This window comes from Caretta caretta, chromosome 21 (assembly GCF_965140235.1).
Source record: "Caretta caretta isolate rCarCar2 chromosome 21, rCarCar1.hap1, whole genome shotgun sequence".
In the NCBI taxonomy this organism is placed as follows: Eukaryota; Metazoa; Chordata; order Testudines; family Cheloniidae; genus Caretta; species Caretta caretta.
In genome coordinates this window covers 18,243,009-18,265,315 of record NC_134226.1, presented here as the reverse complement: position 1 = coordinate 18,265,315, position 22,307 = coordinate 18,243,009, and the positions used below count along the sequence as shown (strand labels likewise).

General features: G+C 51.2%; 1 protein-coding gene across 1 annotated transcript in view; it reads right to left on the bottom strand.

Annotated features, from left to right (window-relative positions):
- Positions 1-229: 229 nt before the first annotated feature.
- Positions 230-22,307, bottom strand: part of ADIPOR1 (adiponectin receptor 1) — a 37,023-nt gene continuing 14,945 nt past the window's right edge. The window contains exons 2-8 of the mRNA XM_048826662.2: positions 18,356-18,546; positions 16,920-17,048; positions 15,613-15,784; positions 11,817-12,003; positions 10,819-11,006; positions 6,820-7,013; positions 230-5,359 (exon numbers count right to left, since the gene is read on the bottom strand). Of these exons, the coding sequence (XP_048682619.1) occupies positions 5,231-5,359; positions 6,820-7,013; positions 10,819-11,006; positions 11,817-12,003; positions 15,613-15,784; positions 16,920-17,048; positions 18,356-18,541 (1,185 nt within the window). The 5' untranslated portion in view covers positions 18,542-18,546 and the 3' untranslated portion in view covers positions 230-5,230. The remainder of the gene's footprint in view (positions 5,360-6,819; positions 7,014-10,818; positions 11,007-11,816; positions 12,004-15,612; positions 15,785-16,919; positions 17,049-18,355; positions 18,547-22,307) is intronic.

Below are 22,307 nucleotides of genomic sequence, written 5' to 3'. Positions count from 1 at the left end.
CTCTCATGCCATGAAGAGGGATGACATAGGTATGCAGGAATGGCCAGATGGATCAGCCCCAAGGACCACCTAGCCCAGTAGCCTGTTGCTGCCCAAAGCTAGAACCAGCTACTTCAGAGGAAGGTGTTGGAAACCTGCTGTAGCAAACAGCGTATATTCTGCCGCATCCCGCCTCCCTCCCATGAAAATCTCTGTGTAATCCGATCAGTCCAAGGCCTGAAGCAGAATGTTTTAGCCCAGCGAAAACTTTATTTTTAAAGCAAACTATTCTAACACTTGTCGTTAGCCACATACATGCCCATGCTCCCTTGGAGTATTGCTAAATAGTAACTTCCTGTAGCAGTGAGTTCCGCAGTTTAATTACATAAAAAAAGTATTTCCTTTTATCAGTTTTGAATTTGCGACCTTTTAATTACACTGAATGTCCCTTTTCCTTGTGGTATGAGACAGGGAGAACAAAAGCTCCCACTCTCCCTTCTCTAGCCATGCATTAGTTTGTATATTTTTAGTATGTCTGCTTCTATTTGTTGCCTTTCTACTGTAATAATCCCTGTCTTTTCAACCTCTCTTTGGAGGAGAGTTTCTCTAAGTACGTCTTCATTCTCCTTGCCTTTCTCTGAACCCTCTCTGCTGCTTCAATATCCATTCTGAGCTGGGGGCCTAGTACTGCACACAGTATATAATGGCATTATAATATTGAGTTGACAAATGGAGAGTGAAGAACCACCGAGTACCACTCAGTACCACCATAACTGGGATCTGGATTGTCTAGATTTGGCCTGCTGTTTACTGTTCGTGTCTCCCAAGGGCTCTCTGAGAGTGCATGACAACAACAAAGCAGCATTATTCCCCAGTTCAGAGGCGAATGACCACACCTGGGGTCTCAGGAACAGCCCTCTGTAGCTGCGATGCAGTGGGCCATGCTGCATACCTTCTGGATGGCTGCTCATCTTGTGCTGGCCTATCAGACCTTTCCAGACTCCACACAGCTGACTCCTGTGTGATGTCTCCCTAAGCCCGTTGCACACTTTTCTTTTACATTTCCGTTTTCTCTCACTTTATATTGCTGAACCTTCCCCCTCATTACTGCACCACTTGAGCAGTTGCTACTAATAATGATATTCTCTGTGTTACTCTCCATCCCATTCCTTTTACCACCTAATATTTTGTTTGCTTCATTTGCCCACAGCTGCACACTGAGATGGTGCGTGCGGTGAGGTGTGCACTGGGATGAGCCAGTCTCTTTCCTCAAGTGACAGTTAACTTTGGACATGGTGAAGTGTGTTCATAGCTTCCAAAGCCAGAGGACCTAGCTGGGCTAACCTCCTGTATAACACAGGCCCTGGGACTGCTGTGACTTCATCCCTGTTTGAACTAGAACAGATCTTTTAGAAAAACAGCCAATCTTGATATAAAAGTGCCAGCAATGGACAATCCACCATGACCGTTGGGGAGTTGTTCCCATAGTTAATTCCCTCACTGTTAAACATTTACACCTTCTTTCCAGTCTCACTAAGTTTAGCTTCAGTTCCAGCCAGTGGATCTCACTCTACCTTTGTCTGCTCCAACAGAAGCTCTCCAAGAAGGTACCTACAGACTGTGATCCAGTCACCCCGTAGCCTTCATTTGGTTAAACATAAGAATGGCCAGACTGGGTCAGACCAAAGGTCCATCCAGCCCAGCATCCTGCCTACTGACAGTGGCCAATGCCAGGTGCCCTAGAGGGAGTGAACTGAACAGGTAATGATCAAGTGATCTCTCTCCTGCCATCCATCTCCACCCTCTGACAAACAGAGGCTAGGGACACCATTCCTTACCCATCCTGGCTAATAGCCATTAATGGATTTAACCTCCATGAATTTATCCAGTTCTCTTTTAAACCCTGTTATAATCCCAGCCTTCACAACCTCCTCAGGCAAGGAGTTCCACAGGTTGACTGTGCACTGAGTGAAGAACTTCCTTTTATTTGTTTTAAACCTGTTTTAAACTAAATAGATGGAGCTCCTCGAGTCTCTCACTATGAAGCAGGAGTTCTAATCCTTTAATCACTCTTGTAGCTCTTCTCTGAGCCCTCTGCAATTTATCAACATCCATCCTGATGACACATTTCCCCTTCAGCGGGCATCACCTAAATTTAATCTGCCATCATGTTGCTCATTCACCTAGCTTGGTTCGATCACTGTGGCATTGCACATGGCCCTCTAGTCCTGACCGATCTACAGAACTGAATGCTAAATTCACATAGGCATTGCAGCACCTAACTCCCAGTGCCCTGCTGCAGAGTGGAACCCTCACCATGGAGAGAATTGGGCACCTAAGGAATGGTCCTCAGAGGGCCAGCCAGCCAAGCAGGGCGCCACCTGAGCCAGCCAGGGGTGAAATGCAGAGGTATTTAGGTGCCTAACTCTCATTGACAGACAGGCAGAGGCAGCTTCCTGCACTCGGGATTCTCACCTATGCGCCCTCACCTGGAGTTGATAACCTAAGCCAGGCCAGCCCTTTCCCTACCAGTCAACATCCAGAGCATAGGGGTAGTCTGACTTCTATGTGTGGAGGGGCCAACAAGCCGCATGAGGGAAGGCGAATCTCACACCTGCCCAAGGCTTGCAGTACCCTCCACAAGCTACACCTATGACCCAGACCTTTCTGACACAAAACTACCATGTTATAACCAAGAGCCTGGCGGAGAAGGGACTTACCCAGGCTCGGGGAGAGCTGCTTCTCCAAATCTGGCAGATTTAACTTGGGTCTCCCACAGCCCACGTGAGCATCCTGACCACTGAACTGGGACAGACACCCCCCCGGCGATCCTTTGTGACATATAACCACCAGGTCTGAGGCATGTTCCCAGAACACCTGCAGGATCAGGCTCTGCTGCTGAGATGGGCAGGTGAATGCGTTCGAGAATGCTTTGAGGCTGGCAGGGCTGCAGTTTCAGTGTGAGGGGGCACCAGTGCTTAGGTGGGTTAGGCCAGGCCCACCTGTGGAACTTAAGCACCTAAGGGATTAGATGGTAGCTCAGGGTTTTTGAGGGGTTTTGAGAACCGTCAGTGGGGCTTAAACAAACAATTAAGCACTTGTCTCTTTGTGGATCTAGGTGTAAATTTTGCCACCTCACCATTTCCAGATCATCATTAAGGGTCACACACTTCCTAACTTCTGCAGGCTGAGTTCTTCACGCACCCCAGGGGCTCCTGACACCCCTCCATTTCTCTCCCTCCCATGCCCCTCTACTTCAAGGACTCCCTGCAACTCCTCCCGTCATGCTTTGGGCTCCGTGTGTGGCCACCTCCTTCCTCCCTCTCATACCAGGGCTCCATACACTCTCTCCCCAGGCCAGGCGCTCTGCCCTTCTATGCCCAGGGTTCCCCATTTTCTCCCCCTGCCAGGGTCCGTAGGCACAGCCACATTCCTGTCCGGGCATGCTCAGAGAACACCTGTGGGACTGGGGTGGGAAGCTCTAGTCTGAGAATGCTGCCAGGGCTCCGGGCACCTCATTAGCTGGAGGTAGCGTTAAGGCCCTGGCAGCAGCTCAGCGGTTGGTTTGAGGGGACAGCGTAGACCTGCCCTGAGATGCTACTCTGCCCAAGTCAATGTGCCTTATGTTGCTCAGGGGTGTGTAAAAGCCACCCCCGCTCCCCGAGTGACAAGTGTTGCGCTGTCCCCAGGAGCCATTCCCCCGCCAACATAGCTTCCGCTTCTAACCAAGGGAAGCGCTCTCCCCTGGGCACAGCAGGTCTTCCCCAGCTGCGCTGATGTAGAGTAGACTTGCCCCACATAGCTTTGTGGATCTAGCCCTTCCTGCTTCTCATCCGCAATGAAGGGGTGTTTTGAGTTAGCTTTCTGAATTCTAGCTTAGCTCTGTTCGTTCCACTCACCTTGCCAGGTGTAGTTTATGCTCCTTTTTATTGGCTTCACTGGGGCTAGATTTTCATATTGCAAAGGAGCTTTAGCCCCTTGACCTTTAGCCAGATAGTTTACTTCTTGCCCTGCTGCTTCCCTTTGTTCAGTGGTACACACATCTTCAGAGACGGTCGTATTGTTTCCTTATGTAGCATCGATGCCACATGAAAAATTTTACTTCCTCTGTTTTTGAGTTCAGGGCCTTTGCGATAAGCTGTCTCACTGTGGTGGAATTTTCCTTTCTGAAGTTAGGGGCACCGCACCTATAATGCTGAACTGGACAACAGGCTGGGCCACCCGAAGCTGCTATTACTTCCTGACCCAATCCCTGCCCGTTACTGACAAGTCCGTCTCTCCTGCTGCAAAAAGCAACTGTTGAATGTGTTGAGGAATTTGGACCTGCTGCTATTTAAGCAGGTTAGTTGAAGTTCCCCCTTACCAACATTTTGCATGATTTGCAGTCTCTCAGCACTGTGCTCGTGGCCTGATCCGGACCCACAGCCCAGCAGCAGACTCCCACTGGCTTAGCTGCAGGCTCTACACCAGCCTCGGCAGGAGCCACCTTTCCATTCTCACCGTCAGCAGTGCCCGGTGCTGACACCTGACAAACCAGGACACGGAGGCTCCCAGCATGACAATAACAACTGACCTTTTTATTTCAGTCAGCTACAGCAGCTCTACATCCCCCTAAAATACTGTCCTGACCCTCCTGTGTTACCACAAACACTTGTGGGCAGACACACTGAAGTGGAACCAAGTCTCTCGTTAAAGCTTAGTATTAAATATTAAATAGTCTCTTATTCCATTTACATTACTGTGTCAAGAAAAAGATAGTTAAAAGGTAAGTTACATGAACCTGTGAACAGCCCCGTTCATTAGCACTGCAGGCTCTGGGGCCAGTCCTCAGGAAGGCGGAGGGTTGCTCCTACAGATACGGAGGAGACCCAGACCGTTGACTAATACATGAGTTTCCTGTCTTTCCAGAACTGGGCTAAAAATAGGGCCACCCTGCTGTGCTGCGGAGCAGGCAATCTGCAGCCTTGGTTTTCTGCACTAGACAGAAAATCCTAATGCGATTAGAACACTGTGTGGCTGAGGAGGGTTTTTATTCCCCATGAAGGGCTAATAGTTGAAAGTGCTTCTTCCTATTGGACATCACTGGCAATGCCCAGCAAATCACTCAGAGGCAGGGAAAGGATTTGGTCATTATGGACTTTGATGGAGAACGTCCTCTTCAAAAAACAAAACAAAAAACCCAAACAGTTGAGAGTCTGAAGTAGTTTAAAAAAAGCACTTAGGAAGCTCGTACTAGAGTCATTAGGTGTTCTCAGAGTAGGGAATCGTCCGTGCATCCCCCTTCAAGTCCATAGCGAAATTCTTGCAAGTTTGAGACTCCGTAGAAGTGGACAAAGGCTGCAGCCACCACCAGCACGTGGAAGATCTGATGTGACTGGAACTGTGGGGAAGGTGAGATAAAGCCCTTAAAAGTTAGACCAGCAAGAAGCCAACCACCACAAAAGGTGAGTCCTGTCCCAGACTGAACTGTCAGAGCTCTCAGTAGATTGCAGCGTCACAAACCAGGCAGACAGGTCAGAGGTCCTTTCAGTGCCTCTAGTCATGACCTGTTCATTCAACCCATTGCTTACCTGGTCGTTTACATCTCAGCGCCAGGTGGAAAAACTCAATGCACAGGATAAAGGGAGATTCTATTTGAAATGGGCCATTTATCTCACCCGACTGGAACTAAAACTGCCTGTGACAAAGCGGTACATTTCTCTGCATATATCTGTGTGGAACCACAAGCCAAGCTACGGGGTGAGATGGCCTGGATGGCAGAGTCAAGTCCCTCTGAAATTAGCCCCCGGCAGCAGCTAAGAGCTGCAGGAAGGAACCCACCAGCCTTCGAACTTTCAGTTTGAAACACATACTGGGGCCAAGATATCAACAGACGTCTATGAAAGACCTGCAATTCTGAAAGAGGAACCTAGGTGGTTTGGGCTGCAGAGCCCGCAGGCGACCTAGGCAGGCAACTCCCCGAGCACAGCTGGCTCCACCGCTGAAGCTGTCTGGCTCGCCAAGCTCAGTTTGGGGTCCCCTGGAAAGGCTGGGGCAATGGGAAATCACCGTTTGCCCCTAGAAAAGAGATTACTACTTCAGCCTCAAAAGTCAATAAGCAAGGGATGTAAGGGGTCCATTTTGAAGAGGCCAATGGGAGGCCACAGACTCAGGGACTGGAGAGCTTTAGGGTCAGTAGAGCACTTGCTACTGGCCCAAGGCGACTACAAATCCCCACATGCACTGCTCCAACCTGATCAAAGCAGCACGGCTGGATTGCATGCTGCATCCTGGAACCACAGGCTACCCCTGCCTTCTCTTTTTCCCCTCTTGCTCTCTTCACAATCTGCCTTTCATTACCAGCAGAGCACCACATCCCAGAGCTGTCCCAGAGGAGTCTAACCCAGAAGCTAGGGTCCAGCCCCAGGCTGTGCTCTGGATTGCATCTAGCACCACTTCTCCCGGCTTTCTCAGTAGGATGCTGGATCACGGGACAGGCCTGCCGCTTGGCAATGACAGCATGTTTACACAGACTTCCAGACAGGGCCTCTTCCAGCCAACCTCCAGGAGAGGCCAGTGCTTTCCTAATGTTACAGCCACCACCACCTCTTCTCCTTTCAGGGACCCTGAACACGGGCTCCAAAGAATCCTTGCTTACTGGTCCCAGCTGGACCCTAGACTTAGACAAACTCACCCTGGAGTTTCCTGCACCCTGCTCTGCTGAACGAGCCTACTCATTGTCTCTGCCCTTCCCCTGCATCCCGTTCAGCTCTTCACCATCCGCCTTGCAGTGCTCCGGCTAGTCTACCCCTCAAGGAGAAGGCAGGCTCTTCCCACGCCCCCAGAAAAGGCTGTACTCACCCAGATGTCAAACTTGCCAGGAAAGAAGCGCTCTGGGATGCGGGCAGCATACAATCCTGCTCCTGTTATGTACATCACAGCCATGAGGAAGAACCAGCCCATCTGGCCCACGGTGGTGGCTTTCACAAACCCCTCAGCGATGGTGAAGTGCATGGTGGGCACAACGCCACTCAGCCCCAGCCCCAAAAATACCCCTGGGGAGAAAAAAGAGCCCTCAGCCTTCATTCAAAATACAGCCAAGGCACCTGCGCTGGAGGCTGATCTGCAGCTCCCACGATAGCAGAATGCAGGTCTCCTCCAGGCCAGGAGTTCAGTGCTGGGAAGCCTGGTTGGACTGACCGCTCGGGATGGATAGCTCCCACATCACTCCAAGCTGCCCCCCAAAGCCTGCCGTGGAGGGAGAAGGGTTGCAGAGCAATGATCTGACTCCACAGACATAGGAGCCGTGGCCTTCTCGTTTAGCCTTCCAGAGAGGCCTGCATGGGCCATCGATGATGGGACAATAAGAGTGGACTGAGACCAGACTCCTTCATGTGCCGGTCAGATGGAAACTGTTTGGAGCGGGAGACCAAGAGCCCATGTATCACACTAGCAATCTACTGAACCAGTCATTCCCCCACAGGACAGAACAAAGGCTGAACCACCCCACCAGTCGCAGGTGGTTTCATTCAGAACCTTCTGGGCTGGTTCTAGCTCTGCCCTGCATGGCCTGAGGGGCAGGCTGGATTTCAATACAGCTGGCTCTCAAAGCACTGCTCTTTCCCTTACGCTCTCCAAGCTACATGGAAATGTACTTTTGGGGTTAAGTTTCAGCCAAGGCCTGGCAGCTGCTTTTGAGTTCCATCCCATGGAAGCCCAGTCTGGAAAACGCAAGGGGCTTTTTGGCATAGGCAATTCAGAAATGGCTGAACTGCCCAGCGCGGAGCTGTTAGGGTTACTCGTGCTCCCCAAGGACTTGGTCCTTTAGTCGTTTGCAAAAAGTGCCCCGGACAAGTGTAAACATTTAAAGAGCTGGGCTCTGCTCTGCACAGGGAGAATCACCCTAAGTTCAGCTCAGAACCAACACTGACACATGCTCCCCAGCGTCCACAGCCTTCTCTGCAGACTGATTGTCTCCTGAGCTCTCTGGGCTCCTGCAGCATTTAGAACTAGGCACACAGGAATTGGCTTGACTGCAGCATCCACCCCTTGTTGCAGAATCGACCCATTTAAAAAGATTTCTAGATGTTGGATTGCAAAGAAAAATTTGCAAATGGAACAGATGCAGTGATGTCTTCCTGAAGCTGCAGACAGAGCCCTCGCCACAGCAGCTGAGCTGAGATTCCCCAGTTTGGGATTCAGAACAAGCAGCAGGTCAGTTTAAATGGCAGAATTGTTAACTGTGATCATGTAAATAGAAATATCCAGCAAACACTGCATGGTAGGTGGAAGCCTGCTCAAAACCTCTGGCGGGAGGGAGGGGGGTTACAACACTGCCAGCTCAGATGATCTTCAAGATGTTAAGCTGTGTCTACACTAGCACTGAGCAGGGTTTCAAGCTAACTCCAGATACACACCCCTTTGTGGCCCAGGTAGCCAAGGCCAATCCGTGCCAGTCAAGCAGCTTGCACTTAAAAGCGCTGACTGTCCTGAGGCTTGTTTCCTTTTCAAAAACAGGGAAATGAAACAGCAAAATCTAGGTCAATGCATCAAATATAACTGCACAGGAGTCGAGCAGTGAAGGCATTCAGGCTCTCTGGGATAGGGACTGGCCTTGGCTGTGCAGTCTCTATTTCTGTGTTGTGTTAAAATGTTCCCCTCAATACATACACTGGTTCCCCTCAATACGCCCAGGCTGGATGGGTTGGGTTGGGTTGGGTTAACCCTGCATTGACTGGCCCTGGTGCATTTCTACTCATCTTCAGAACAGGCCAGCAATGACAAGGTTTGTATTTTATACAGCGTGGGCTTCCCACATGTGACTCCCTCCTGTTCTCTGGGGCTGTGACCTGGGTACTGCCTGGGAGAGGCCCCAGTGAGGATACCATGCGGACTGCGGGAAGCAGACTGTGGCACATACAACAGAGCACATGAGCTGTTCCACCGAGCATCTGGGGCCATTGGCAGCACACCAGGACACTGCGATCAGTACAGCTACAGCAGCTCAGCCCAGACACAGGCAGCATTAACCACTGCAGCCCCGCTCAGCCCAGAGCCCAGGGTTCGCAAGTGGCGAAGAGCAGGTGCGCTGCCCCCCCACACCGGAGGGAGCTCGTTTCTAAAGTTGAGTGTCCAGAGAAGGGAGCTCTCTGATGCAGAGATAAAAGCAGATGTCCCTGGTGAAAGCTGCTCTGGGAAGGGCTCCCTGGACAAAGTCACAACCTCTGGCAACAATTCCGCAGCTCCTGCTCCCCTTGGAGGGTTACCAGCTCTCAGATGGTCAAGGGGCCCCCAGCCCCAGCGGAGAGGAAAACCCTTGGGCTCACTAAACCAGTGGTTCTCAACCAGGGCTCCGAGGCCCCCTGTGGGGCCGTGAGATCGTTTCAGGGGGTCCCTCAAGCAGGACCAGCGTTAAGACTTGTTGGGGTCCAGGGCAGAAAGTGAAGCCTCACCGCATGGGTCCAAAGCCCAGGGCCCTGAGCCCCGCCACCCGGGGCTGGAGTCGACACCTGAGCACCGTGGCTTTGCGTGGGGCCCCAGGCAGTTGTCTTGCTTGCTACCCCCTTACACAGGCCCTGGCTTTTATATGCAGAAAACCAGTTGTTGTGGCACAGGAGGGCCATGGAGTTTTTAATACCATGTCAGGGAGGCCTCAGTAAGAAACAGGTCGAGACCCCCTTCACTAGGCTTCCATTCACCTCCAGGCCTCAGTGCTACCCAGGCTGACGAGCCTCCCGCCGTGGAATGATCCTGAACAAGGATCACAAGAACCCTGTGCTTCTGCAGCCTGTTTCAAGCCAGCCCGAGCTTCCCAGTTCAGGGAGCACTGAGAATGGTATGACCCTGCGATTTGCGGCACAGCCCTGTGGGAAGCAGCCAGGACTCCGGCTGGGGCAGGAACATTCATTTAAGCTACATCTAAGTGAAAATGACCTGTGCCTTCCGGACTATTTAACATGCAACACTAGCGATCACTGCCAGGTGGCAGAGCCCTGCATCTGCTCTGTGGGAGGGAAATGTACGCTGCCCGTAACTCCGTAACAGCAGCTCAGGACCAAGGCTGGCCAGACACAACTGTGTCACTGGAACGCTTCAGGCCCTTCTCCTGCTCTTCTCACCAGGGCTGGGTTGTGGAGGCTTAGCTCAGCACACCCAAATCAAGAGCAGATGTGTCTGTCAGCTGCTGACCTGTTCCTAGGGGGCTGCCATTGCCCCACACCGGCCAACCCCAGAATCACACCACAAGTGGGGGAGTGCCATGAAGTGACAGCTCACCCAGGCACTCAGTGGCCTACAAATAAAGGGCGTGATCCTGTTTCCACTGAGGACACTAAGAGCTGTGACCTTAACATCAATAGCACCAGGCTCATGCTACTTGTATTTCCAGTCTACCCAGACTGGCACCTGAAGCCCAACACGGGTTCTCTCCTGGCATGTTGCTCTATTGCAAAGCAAGGAAGGTATAGCAGGAAGCTAAAGACATGCACATAGATGGGAGTTTCCATTGCCAGAGAACCGGTCGAGTGAATCCTTCTGGGGAAACTGGTTTGTGCCCACAGCGATTGGTAGCTTTTCTATGGGTCCCCAAATGGCTCATGCACTGAAGTTAGCCACTCCAGTCCCCTGGGAGGCAGCAGTCTCTATCTCCAGTTTACAGACTGAGGAATGACGTGACCTACCCAGAGGTGGGACATGAACCCAGATCTCCTGAGTCCCTGTTAAGTGTCTTAGCTGCAAGCCCTTCCTTCAGGCTTTGGGGCTTTCCATGCTCACACCCAGCGGGAGTGGCCCCACCTACACCCAGCATGCTAGAAAGTCAACATCCACGAATGCCAGCAGAGCAGCTTGTGGCGTTCCTACCTGCTCGGGTCTGTCTGTGCTTGGGGGTCGCAAACCGGTCCCACTGAGCGACAATGATTGCGGAGATGCCCAGGACACAGACAATGGAGAGGTAGATGAGCCGAGGCTGCGGTGAGCAGTAGAATGAGTAATAGAGCCAGGGCACAAAGCTCCCCATAATCAGCAGTGCTATTCCCGAGTAATCCAACCTGGAACACAGCCACAAAGAGAAACCCAGGGTCAGTTTGGAAGTGCACTCCCCTCACTCTGGCAAGTCTACACCCTCAGCTCCCGTTCTGGGAGCCCAACTTATGGCTCTCCAGCTGTAGCCGTCCAGACTTTGCCACCCTGCCTACGCCTGCAGGCCTGGTCGGGGGGAGTGTGACTGGGAAGAACTGCAGAAATATACTGTGGGCGCTTCTGCTTGCATTCCAGGTGAGTTTGTGGAGCAGAGGCGAAGGAGGGTGGGTCTGTCTAGGCAGTATGGAGATGAGCAGAATTAGGTGTGTCTGTGCAGTTTTCTGACTGTTTAGTGACAGCATGGACAGGACAAACACTGGCATAGCCTCAGTGGGAAGCAGTAACTCATAGCTCTTGTTTGCACAGGAATGCTGACAGCTTCTTTCATCCCCAAGTGCTTGCAAGTGATACGTATGAGAATCACTTCCCCACTGAAATGCAGCCAGTGCTGGGGTGAAGAGCAGCAGCTGTGTAACATCCCATGGCACATCAGGGCATTTTGGCTAAGGGCACCGCAACACAGCCTGCTCTAAAGAACACCCGCTCCCCCCCGGGACCTTAGTGCTCTGCAAAGCAGCACCTGGCAGGTAAATCCCTTTAGTAGACTGGCCTGAGCAAGGTCTGCTCCAAAAGCCTCACACATGGTGGTGTTCAGTGCCTGGAAGGCTAAGGCCAGGCTAGCTCTCCTCTAGGTCAGCCTGCTGCTAGGATACGACTAGGAGTTAGCAGCAGCTACTGCTGAACACAGCTTTGTGGTTGTTTTGCTGTAGCCAACTCACTTTGAAAACGTCCGGGAGACCTTCTCCGAGTGGCAGTAGACTGTGTGGAAAAGCCAGGAAAAGCTGAGGCACAGCACCGCGCCAAGGAAGAACATCCCGAACACCACCTTCTCCTGAAGGGGGGCCATGAAGTACATGTTGGGCCTGAGCATGGTCAGAATCCCCAAGAAGAGGAACAACACAAAACCTGCAGCAACACACCAAAGAGTCAGTCAGCCAGCAGGAGCTACTTCCAACAGCCGCCCAAGGGAGCACCGGTGCAATGGCAGTGAGCCAGCATTTCACAGCAGACCTGGGGAAAATCAACACTCAGGGTCTTTGTTACCCCTGCCTGCCCAGGAGAGGGCAGCACAGGAGGGTCACACAGCATCAGTCCTGTTAACAGAGGAACTTGGTAGCTGCCCTGGGAACAAGAACAGGCACATGGGGGCTAGTCTGGATCTCCCTGGCAGGGCCTGCAGCAGGCTGTTGCTGTGCCCAGTGCAACATGCACTCCACTCTGCTGCCTTGGAGGGGCCAAACCTGTTTGGGGGGATAGCGGTGGGGAAGGGCCAAGCTGCCTTACTTATTCTCCAAAGACCCAGGAGCCTCTAGAGAGATGTGTGGGGCAGCACCCTGCCACGCCATCAGTTCTGCTCCTGGGGAAGGGGCAATGAGAAGAGTCGTTTGAGGTGCTCCTTCCCCCAGAGGCCTTAGCAACACTACGTCTGCTCCATGTGTGCTGACGTTCGACTGCCAGGCTGGCCATTGATACTGACACCAGCTGATGTGGTTAGCATGGCCAGGTGAGTGATCTGACTTGGAATTGTTTTAACATGGCTTCAGTCTGCACCTGGCCCTCAGTGCTGGTTGCCTACCAGGAATGTTGCTGTTGTGAGCTAGTTCCCTACATCTGTGACATACTTCCCTCCCTGCTGGAGGAACTGCGAATCTGACCATCATTAACAGCCCTGGGTACAGTGAGCCGCACCTTCACCCGAAGGCCACGAGCAAGAACTGCCTCAGCCTGGGGTCCCCTGGAAAGGCCCTGACCCTCGTGCTGTCCATCTGGGAGAGCAGACTGTGACGTTGCACTCTATATGATTTTATGAAAATATGCTAATGAATGTGACTATAATGTAACTGGAATATGCTTCATGCAAAAGGTCTCTTGTAAAGGATCATTACAAAGCTTATAAACTACTGAGTGTGGTCATCCTATTTGTATAAATGTATCATTCTTGTATCTGAAACTAGAAATATGAAATAAAACTGAAATAAAACCTATTGTAATTATGCGAAGTGTGGGCCATTAATGGTGGTTTGGAATCTTGATGGCTCCCATTGACTAGGACAATTGGTTGTAAATGGCTCTGTTTACTTGCAAGCCTTCCTGTGAATCAGGCCAGGAAGAATGAAGGCTTGGGGCCTCACAGGACATGTGACCATGTCACCTGGTAATGGAATCCATCTAAAACCTGGGGCTTTTCCATTTAGAAGGAGGGGTGGGGACCCAGAGAGACAAAAGATTCCCACCTTGTGCCAAAGCTATATAAGGGGGTGGAACAGAACAAAGGAAGCTGCAGTCATGAGAAATCCCCTAGCTACCACCTGAGCTGGAATAAGGACTGTACCAGGGGAAAGGATTGGACCAAGACTAGAAAGGAGTCCAGTCTGTGAAAGAAGCTTATAAGAACATCTCTGAGGGTGAGATTTATCTGTAATCGGTTTCTTAATGTATTAGACTTAGACTTGCGTGTTTTTGTTTTATTTTGCTTAGTAACTTACTTTGTTCTGTCTGTTATTACTTGGAACCACTTAAATCCTACTTTTTATACTTAATAAAATCACTTTTTGCTTATTACTGAACCCAGAGTTAGCGACTAATACCTGGGGGAGCAAACAGCTGTGCATCTCTATCAGTGTTATAGAGGGTAGACAATTTATGAGTTTACCCTGTATAAGCTTTAAAGAGAGTAAAACAAATTTATTTGGGGTTTGGGTCCCACTGGGAATTGGGCATTGGGTGCTAGAGACAGGAGCACTTCTCAAGCTGTTTTCAGTTAAGTCTGCAGCTTTTGGGGAACATGGCTCAGACCTGGGTCTGCGTTTGAAGCAGGCTAGTGTGTCTGGCTCAACAAGGCAGAGTACTGAAGTCCCAAGCTGGCGGGGAAAACGGGCTCAGAGGCAGCCTCGGCACATCAGGTGGCAGTCCCAAGGGGGTCTCTGTGACCGAACCTGTCGCACAGACATCACTCGCTGTTCGCTCCCCTCACTTTGCTGAAATAGAGGCTGAGCCATGCTGCCCAGCAGCACTGACAGGGACACCGTGAGGTCGTCAGTGGCAGTTGTGCTGGCCAGGACCTTTCCAGGAGCTATCGCCTGCCTGGCGGTTACAGTTACTTGACGGCACCTCCTCCTCCAGCCAGTCCAGCTCCGAGGACACTGGATGAGCACAGCTGAGAACTGACAGATCGCTGTTGTGCCAGCTGCCAGACAATAAGCTGGTGCCCACCATAATGGGGTCTAGGAGAGTATGGACAGTCTCAGTTGGCTTCGGGGGTCAGATCCCTCTGTGCCTTGTGACACTGGGGTAAGGGAGTGGCCTGTTCTCCCCACACACAGCCCTCATCCAAAGGTCAAGTGCACCCTGGCTGCAATGACAGCAACATAATCCCTAAAATGAATCCAACTACTTGTCTGGTACTCAGCATGGACGCCAAGCCAGGATCCCGGGCCAGACGAAGAGGAAGCAGGCTGCACACCCTGACGGGACAAGCCTTGACCCTGGCAGGGTGTGTTCTGTGCCAGGTGAGGCAAGAGCACTCCCTAGTGATGGAGAAGTACACCTGAATGGGGCACTTGACTGCCCACGCAGCACAGAGTGAGATGCGGGAGGGGGGCTCTAGGGAGCAAGGATGGCTCAGCACCGAACAGCTCCCATTCTTCCACTGGGGGGACAGACATTCTTCACTGTTCTCAATGGAAGCAGCGCCCACCTTCCCTGAGCCCAGCCAGTCCCCGTTCTGCTCTGCAGGTCAGTTAGATTCTGTACACAGACATGTCTGTTCACAGGGGTTAATCCCCACCAGCGCGCCACAGGAATCCCTGTGTCCATCCCCCGAGAATCTGATGGGTTATTGCTCTGTCAGCTCCATGCTCCCTCAGTGCATGTAGTGAGGCCATGGCTACTAGAGTCCAGCACAGGACTCCCACTAGTATGGCGGCAGGTCCTTCAGGGATCTACACGAGTCTCACACAGGGCTCTAATGGCTACCACCCCAGCCCAGCGGAGGATCTGGCACAACAGGCCATGGGAACCCAAGAGCGACCCAGGCCCTGAAATATTGCACTAACACTGGCAGGGGAATGATCTGGAGGCAGCACTGGGGCCCCAAGAGAGTCCCGAGCTCCCAGACAGGCAGGTTTGCTGCCCTGGCAGGGGATCCAGCCCTTTGGGGAAGACAAAATAACTCCCAGGGGATGTCTCTGCCCCTCTGATTGAGGATGCAACAATGACAGGCCCATACCAAGCTCCCTCCATCCCCTCGCTGGGGAGAAATTCTCCCCTTCTTCATGCCCACTAAAGAGAGAGAAGAAGGAGGATGGGGGGAGAACAGGACACCTCCCTCCCCTGGATGTTTATGTGACAGATGATGCGTGAAACTTTTCCCTGGTAGAAGGCATGCACTACAGTCAGCCTATGAGCTCTCTGAGGCCGGGCCCTTGCCTTGTGAGGTCTCTGTCCCGGGCAGGGCATGCTTGTGCTGCCATAGCTATACGCATCAGCCCCAAGGCTAGCGCTCCCCTCAGTCACCTAGCAAGTGAGTCCAGATGTTGCCCGTCTCAGTGTGTATTCGGAAGATGCTCTTGAAGCAGGCTCTGAAGGATGGCATAGGGGGTCTGTGTCCATGCAGGAGGTAATCGTTATCCTTCAGCCAGTCCGGGAGCACATCGTAGGGAATCACCCTCCAGCGCCCTTCCCACACCTGCAACACACCAACCCCCGCAGCCAGTTACTCTGACTGGCAGCCCCCGGTCAGGCATGGCAGCTGCTTCAGAACCACTCCTATCCCCTGGGACTGCTAGCTATTGTTTCCATGATGCCCATCACTGTGAAAGTCAAGCTGAAAACCACACAGAACCAGCCAGTCTCTTCTGTGAGGTAAGTACTGAACTGGGCCAGCCTTCTCTCCTCAGAGGACATGACAACTCAAGAGCAGGTTCTGTTGCTGCAAAATTAAATGCTATGCAAACACCCCCAGGATGCCCATATAGGGCCAAATCCTACAGAATGCGGGGCCTTCCCTACACTTGATACCCTGGGACTGTTGGAGACCAGCACCCTCAGAATTTGGCCCTTCATCACCTTAACAGGCAACACTGTCAGCTGAGCCACGGCCGACGACATGACAGCTCTTACGAGACATTGTGACAAAAACCCCAATGGGGTTCATACAGGAGTACCCTGGGACCACGTTTTCATCCCAGCCCCAGCAATCGCGGCACTAGCCCTTCTCTCCCAGGGCTCCACAGGTGTGAGAGTGAGTACAGGAGCTTCTGCTTAGTCCCCAAGGCACACCACAGCAATACTGGACAGGTAGCAGCCAGTGCTTCAGACCCCAGGATGGGTCCGAGGGGCCCTGCCGAGCTAGATTAGGACAGGGGTTCGCACCACACTTGCCCCTGCCAGACATGGATGGTCCTCACTGCCACATGCACTAGATACACCTAGATTGTTCCACTTGTCAGGTCCTTGGCATTCTCCAAACTGCAGCTGGGGTCAGTGCTGGCTGTAGGGGGCTTCTCAGCAGCACCGACAGCAAGGGTGGGAAGGAGAAACAGCATTTCACAGGTGCTGCTGTTCACTTCCCACATTCCTCTTGGCCTTGCAGTTGAAAATTTGTTAAGCTCTTGGCTCAGGCCCCCTGCCCATTCTAGGGGGAACCCCAGTGCACTGGATTTAGTCACCCACATTCATGGTGTCCTCCTAACAAGGAAGACTGACCCAATGCAGACCTAGCACAATGCCTCAGACTCAGTCACAGAAGAGGACAGCGGCCCAGAGCCCTGGCAGCTGTCCTCTATTGACCAGAATTCAGGGCTGTCATAAACTGACAATACCTTATACACAAATTCCTCCATCTTTTCCATAGCGTGATGAGCCTGCAGAGGTAGAGTCAGCACACGAACCACCTCTTCCTCCTCCTCCTCCTCCTCCTCCTGTGGCGCTGTGCATGGCTGCTCCTTGGTCTAAAGGGAGAGACGCCGTTATTTGTCACAAGCCGCAACCCACCATAGAGATTGGACCATCAAGATGTGGGGAAATTTAGAAAACAGCCAAGAGCGGTGTGAACCCTTAGAATGTATAGGTGCTACAGCCCTTCTGAGAGGGGAAGAGATGGAAGCCTCCCCAGTTACCACTGCTTATGCTTCATGCTACTGTCTTAAAACTGCACACAGAAGGGATAATCCCAGATTCAGTCTTGCTTAGAACAAGGATTAGAATGGAGGATTTTCCTTCTTTACAGTTCAGGGTGCAGCCTGAAATGGCCACTCTGCTCTGGCCAGGGAAGTGAGCCCAGGAAATAGGCCAGGAACCAGCCGAAGCAGAAGCATTAAAGGACAGAAGCCACCCCTTTTCGCTGCATGCCTCTATCTATTACTAATAGGTATTAGAAGATGACCCCTAAGCTTAAAGGCCACAAAAGCAGGTGAACCAATAAGAATGCTCCTTAGAACTCCTGCAGTGCACCTGTTTACCTGCAGGCAGTACTGTCAGCAGGCGTGCAGAGGGAGTTCCTTGGCTGACGCTATGGGGCGAGGTTTGTTGAAGACTGGCTGAGCCCAGTTCACCCTCCTCCCTCCACCCCAGAAAACAGGAGCACGCTGGGGTGAGAGGGATTGTTTGCTTATGACAGATTACTTTCTATGTAATGGAATAAGATTTCCAGGACAGATTTTCTGACACATCACTCTGAACACCACAGAGTGGGTGCAAATTCTCACCATTCAGATTCAAGTATCAGAGGGCTAGCCATGTTAGTCTGGATCCGTAAAAGTGGCAAAGAGTCCTGTGGCACCTTATAGACTAACAGACTTATTGGAGCATGAGCTTTCGTGGGTGAATACCCACTTCGCCAGATCTGACGAAGTGGGTATTCACCCACGAAAGTTTATGCTCCAATACGTCTGTTAGTCTATAAGATGCCACACGACTCTTTGCCGATCATTCAGATTCAGTCCATTTTCACCCCCACTGTGTACTGGTGTAAAAGGATGACAAGGATCAGGGTCTATTGGAGGGAGCCCAATGCCCCACTCTTCCGTGCACCATGCTGCTAATGGGATGACAGGCAGATTTCTGGGTTAATCTGCAAGGACAGTGTTGAGAGCCTAAATAACTAGGAGTATATCTGTCTGTAACTCTGGGGCGTACAGGGTACATTCAACAGGACTGACTGGAAGCAATTTATAGGAAGAAACAGCACCGAATGGGTTTGGTTTGCAGATCCCAGCAGCTGCCCTGCCTGAGCGCATTCTGTTGGATTGTGGCTTACGCTGGCTGAACTGGCAGCTCCCTGGTCTCCCTTCTCCTCTAGCAGCGGCCCCAGTTCTGCCAGCTCCAAATCATCTCCTTCTCGGCTGCTGTTGGAAAGTCCATTTCCTTGGCTGGTTGCTGACCCTTTGCGGGACGACATCTGGTCAACACACAAAAGGTCTTGAGCTTCTGTGTCCTTGAACATTCACACTAGGAATAAAAACAAGACAAGTGACATTGCAGGCCTGCTTCCTTCCATTCTAACCCAAATCCGCCACACCAAGTGACGCAACGCTTTGCAACTTACTGCCTTGGCCAACACTGATGAGAGCATCTACAAGAGCCAACTCCTCAGCTCAGTGTCCACAGCGGTAGCCCTGGTACTCTGGGCATGGGCCCATTCAGAGTTCATGAGAACTGGAAAAGCCCAACCCCACTGTGACACCCTGACACCCCAATATTCACCACTGTCACGTAATTAGGATAGGTTTTGTACGAAGTATGACTTGTGAAGTATCATTCTAAAAGCCTTGATCTGCTAGACATTAACATCTCATTGGATTGTATGTGTTATCACCATATGTGAAGTTATGAAGTTTGGGTAGGTGTGTGTTACTGAAACACGTTGTGAGGTTGAAAATACCCACAAGCAGCCTCTCAGGTACAACAGTAAAAAGGCCAAACAATGGCTAATGGCTTATTGAGGAAATGCACATCAGCACAAGGATTACCCCAGGAACTGTGTACAACAGAAAACTCTCAGAGAGAGTACTACACAATATTTGACCCAGGTCACAGCAAAAGAGCCTTAATTGGAACCTTAATTCCCCCCTCCACAGGACACAGGTGACACTAATATGCCCAATTCATGAGGCGTTTGAGGAGCAGGGTTTGTATAGCACTTCGCCTGTGAACATGACTAGAGAAGTACGAAGTAACACTGTGTAGACGGAAGGGATGAGGATTTCAGCCTCATTCTATTTACTAGCCAAGATCACGTCACATGACAAAACCAGCACGGTTTGGTAAGACTGCCCATTTCCACTCAGGAGAAGACCAAGAAGCAGGATGCTCAGGGGCTCACGCTGGTGTAGCTCAGGATGTAGACACAGGGGATGCTGGCCTGGCAGCTGTCTACGCTGTTCAGCCCTCACTCATGAGAGCCACCCTGATCACACCGTTGGTATCTGACCCCATGCTACTTTCTTACCTCAGGGTGACAAGCATTCGCCCTCTCTTCCAAACCCAGGGAAAAATACATCTTCAGAAAGCCTACAAATATCATCCCATCACCTGTAGCTTATGCAAAGCATCCCACTGTTAGGAATCCATCTTAGTTATCTTAGGCTACGTCTACACTACTGCGTATATTGGCAAAACTTACATCGTTCAGGGCTGTGAATTTTCCACCCACCCGAGCAACATACGTCACACTGGCGTAAGTGCCAGCGTGCCCAGCGCTACGTTGCAGCAGAGCTTCTGCCACTTGCAGACGTGGTGCTTGACGCCGATGGGAGGCTCTCCCGTTGGCATTCAGCGTCTTCACTGGATGCACTGCAACGGCACAGCTGTACCAGTGCAGCTGTATGTGTACTCATGGCCTTAGTGCTGGGTCCTGCACCCGCTGAAGTCCATGGGGGCAGGTCTTACGTTCTGAGCACTTCAGGGCAGGGACAATGAACCAAATTCACTACGGAGTGTGGGTGTCAGTTAAATCAGGAGGTGGTCCCTACTAATACCAGGGGCAAATTTGGCCCTACATTTGCTTTTGTATAGTGCTGTACACATTGAAAATGCTCAGCAAATAACCCAGTATCGAGTCATAGAATATCAGGGTTGGAAGGGACCTCAGGAGGTCATCTAGTACAACCCCCTGCTCAGAGCAGGACCAATCCCCAACTAAATCATCCCAGCCAGGGCTTTGTCAAGCCAGGCCTTATAAACCTCTAAGGAGGGAGATTCCTCCACCTCCCTAGGTAACGCATTCCAGTGTTTCACCACCCTCCTAGTGAAAAAGTTTTTCCTAATATCCAACCTAAACCTTCCCCATTGCCACTTGAGACCATTACTCCTTGTTCTGTCATCTGCTACCACTGAGAACAGTCTAGATCCATCCTTAGAAGTTTTTAAGGTCAGGCTTCACAAAGCCCTGGCTGGGATGATTTAGTTGGGGATTGGTCCTGCTTTGAGCAGGGGGTTGGACTAGATGACCTTCTGAGGTCCTTTCCAACCATGATATTCTATGATTCTTTGAAACCCCCTTTCAGATAGTTGAAAGCAGCCATCAAATCCTCCCTCACTCTTCTCTTCTGCAGACTAAACAATCCCAGTTCCCTCAGCCTCTCCTCGTAAGTCTTGTGCTCCAGCCCACTGATCATTTTTGTTGCCCTCCGCTGGAAGCTTTCCAATTTTCCACATCCTTCTTGTAGTGTGGGGCCCAAAACTGAACACAGTACTCCAGATGAGACCTCACCAATGCCAAATACAGGGGAATGATCACGTCCCTCGATCTGCTGGCAATGCCCTTACTTATACAGCCCAAAATGCCGTTAGCCTTCTTGGTACAAGGGCACACTGTTGACCCATATCCAACTTCTTGTCCACTGTAACCCCTAGGTCCTTTTCTACAGAACTGCTGCCTAGCCACTTGGTCCCCAGTCTGTAGCGGTGTACGGGATTCTTCTGTCCTAAGTGCAGGACTCTGCACTTGTCCTTGTTGAACCTCATCAGATTTTTTTTGGCCCAATCCTCTAATTTGTCTAGGGCCCTTTGTATCCTAACCCTACCCTCCAGCATATCTACCACACCTCCCAGTTTACTGTCATCTGCAAACTTGCTGAGGGTGCAATCCACGCCATCCTCCAGACCATTAATGAAGATATGGAACAAAACCGACCCCAGGACCGACCCTTGGGGCACTCCATTTGATACTGCCTGCCAACTAGACATGGAGCCATTGATCACTACCAGATGAGCCCAATGATCTAGCCAGCTTTCTATCCACCTGATAGTCCATTCATCCAGCCCATACTTCTTTAACTTGCTAGCAAGAATACTGTGGGAGACCGTATCAAAAGCTTTGTTCAAGTCAAGGAAAACATGTCTACTGCTTTCCCCTCATTCACAGAGCCAGTTATCTTGTCATAGAAGGCAATTAGATTAGTTAGGCATGATTTGCCCTTGGTGAATCCATGCTGACTGTTCCTGATCACTTTCCTCTCGTCTAAGTGCTTCAGAATTGATTCCTTGAGGACCTGCTCCATGATTTTTCCAGGGACTGAGGTGAGGCTGACTGGCCTGTAGTTCCCCGGATCCTCCTTCCCTTTTTTAAAGATGAGCACTACATTAGCCTTTTTCCAGTCATCCGGGACCTCTCCCAATCGCCATGAGTTTTCAAAGATAAGAGCCAGTCACATCCGCCAACTCCGTTAGCACCCTTGAATGCAGTGCACAAACCCCAGTATCCTAACCCAGTCGCATGATAGTCCCATGTTTCACAAAAGGTTCCAGATCTCATTCAGCACAAAACAGTCAATGGATCAGAGCCCAAAACAAAAGGAGACACCAGTCCAGGGATCTGAGTCCATAGGCTGTCATGTGCAGAGCTGGCATATGCATTAATTCTACTCAGCCAGGACAAGGCATCTCTTTATGGGTGAACAAGATGTTAAGTTTTCCATCATGACAGGAATTGAGCAAGTATGTTGTGTGCTTGGGCCTATACACGTCCCTGACAGATTTGCAGCCCATCAGTTGGACAGAGTGAGCACACAAAGGCTGTTTTGTTTTTCTCTCCAGAAACCTTCTCTTTGCTTTTGGGCACAATCCTCTTCTGGACCCTGGAATACCCTGGTTTCTATGAATACACTTGGCTTTTCTAATGTTCAAGCAAAGAGTCAAACCATTAGGAACTGCTTCAAGCACAAGAAGCCAGCCAGCTCTGCTCTATCCCCAACCAATACACAGATCTG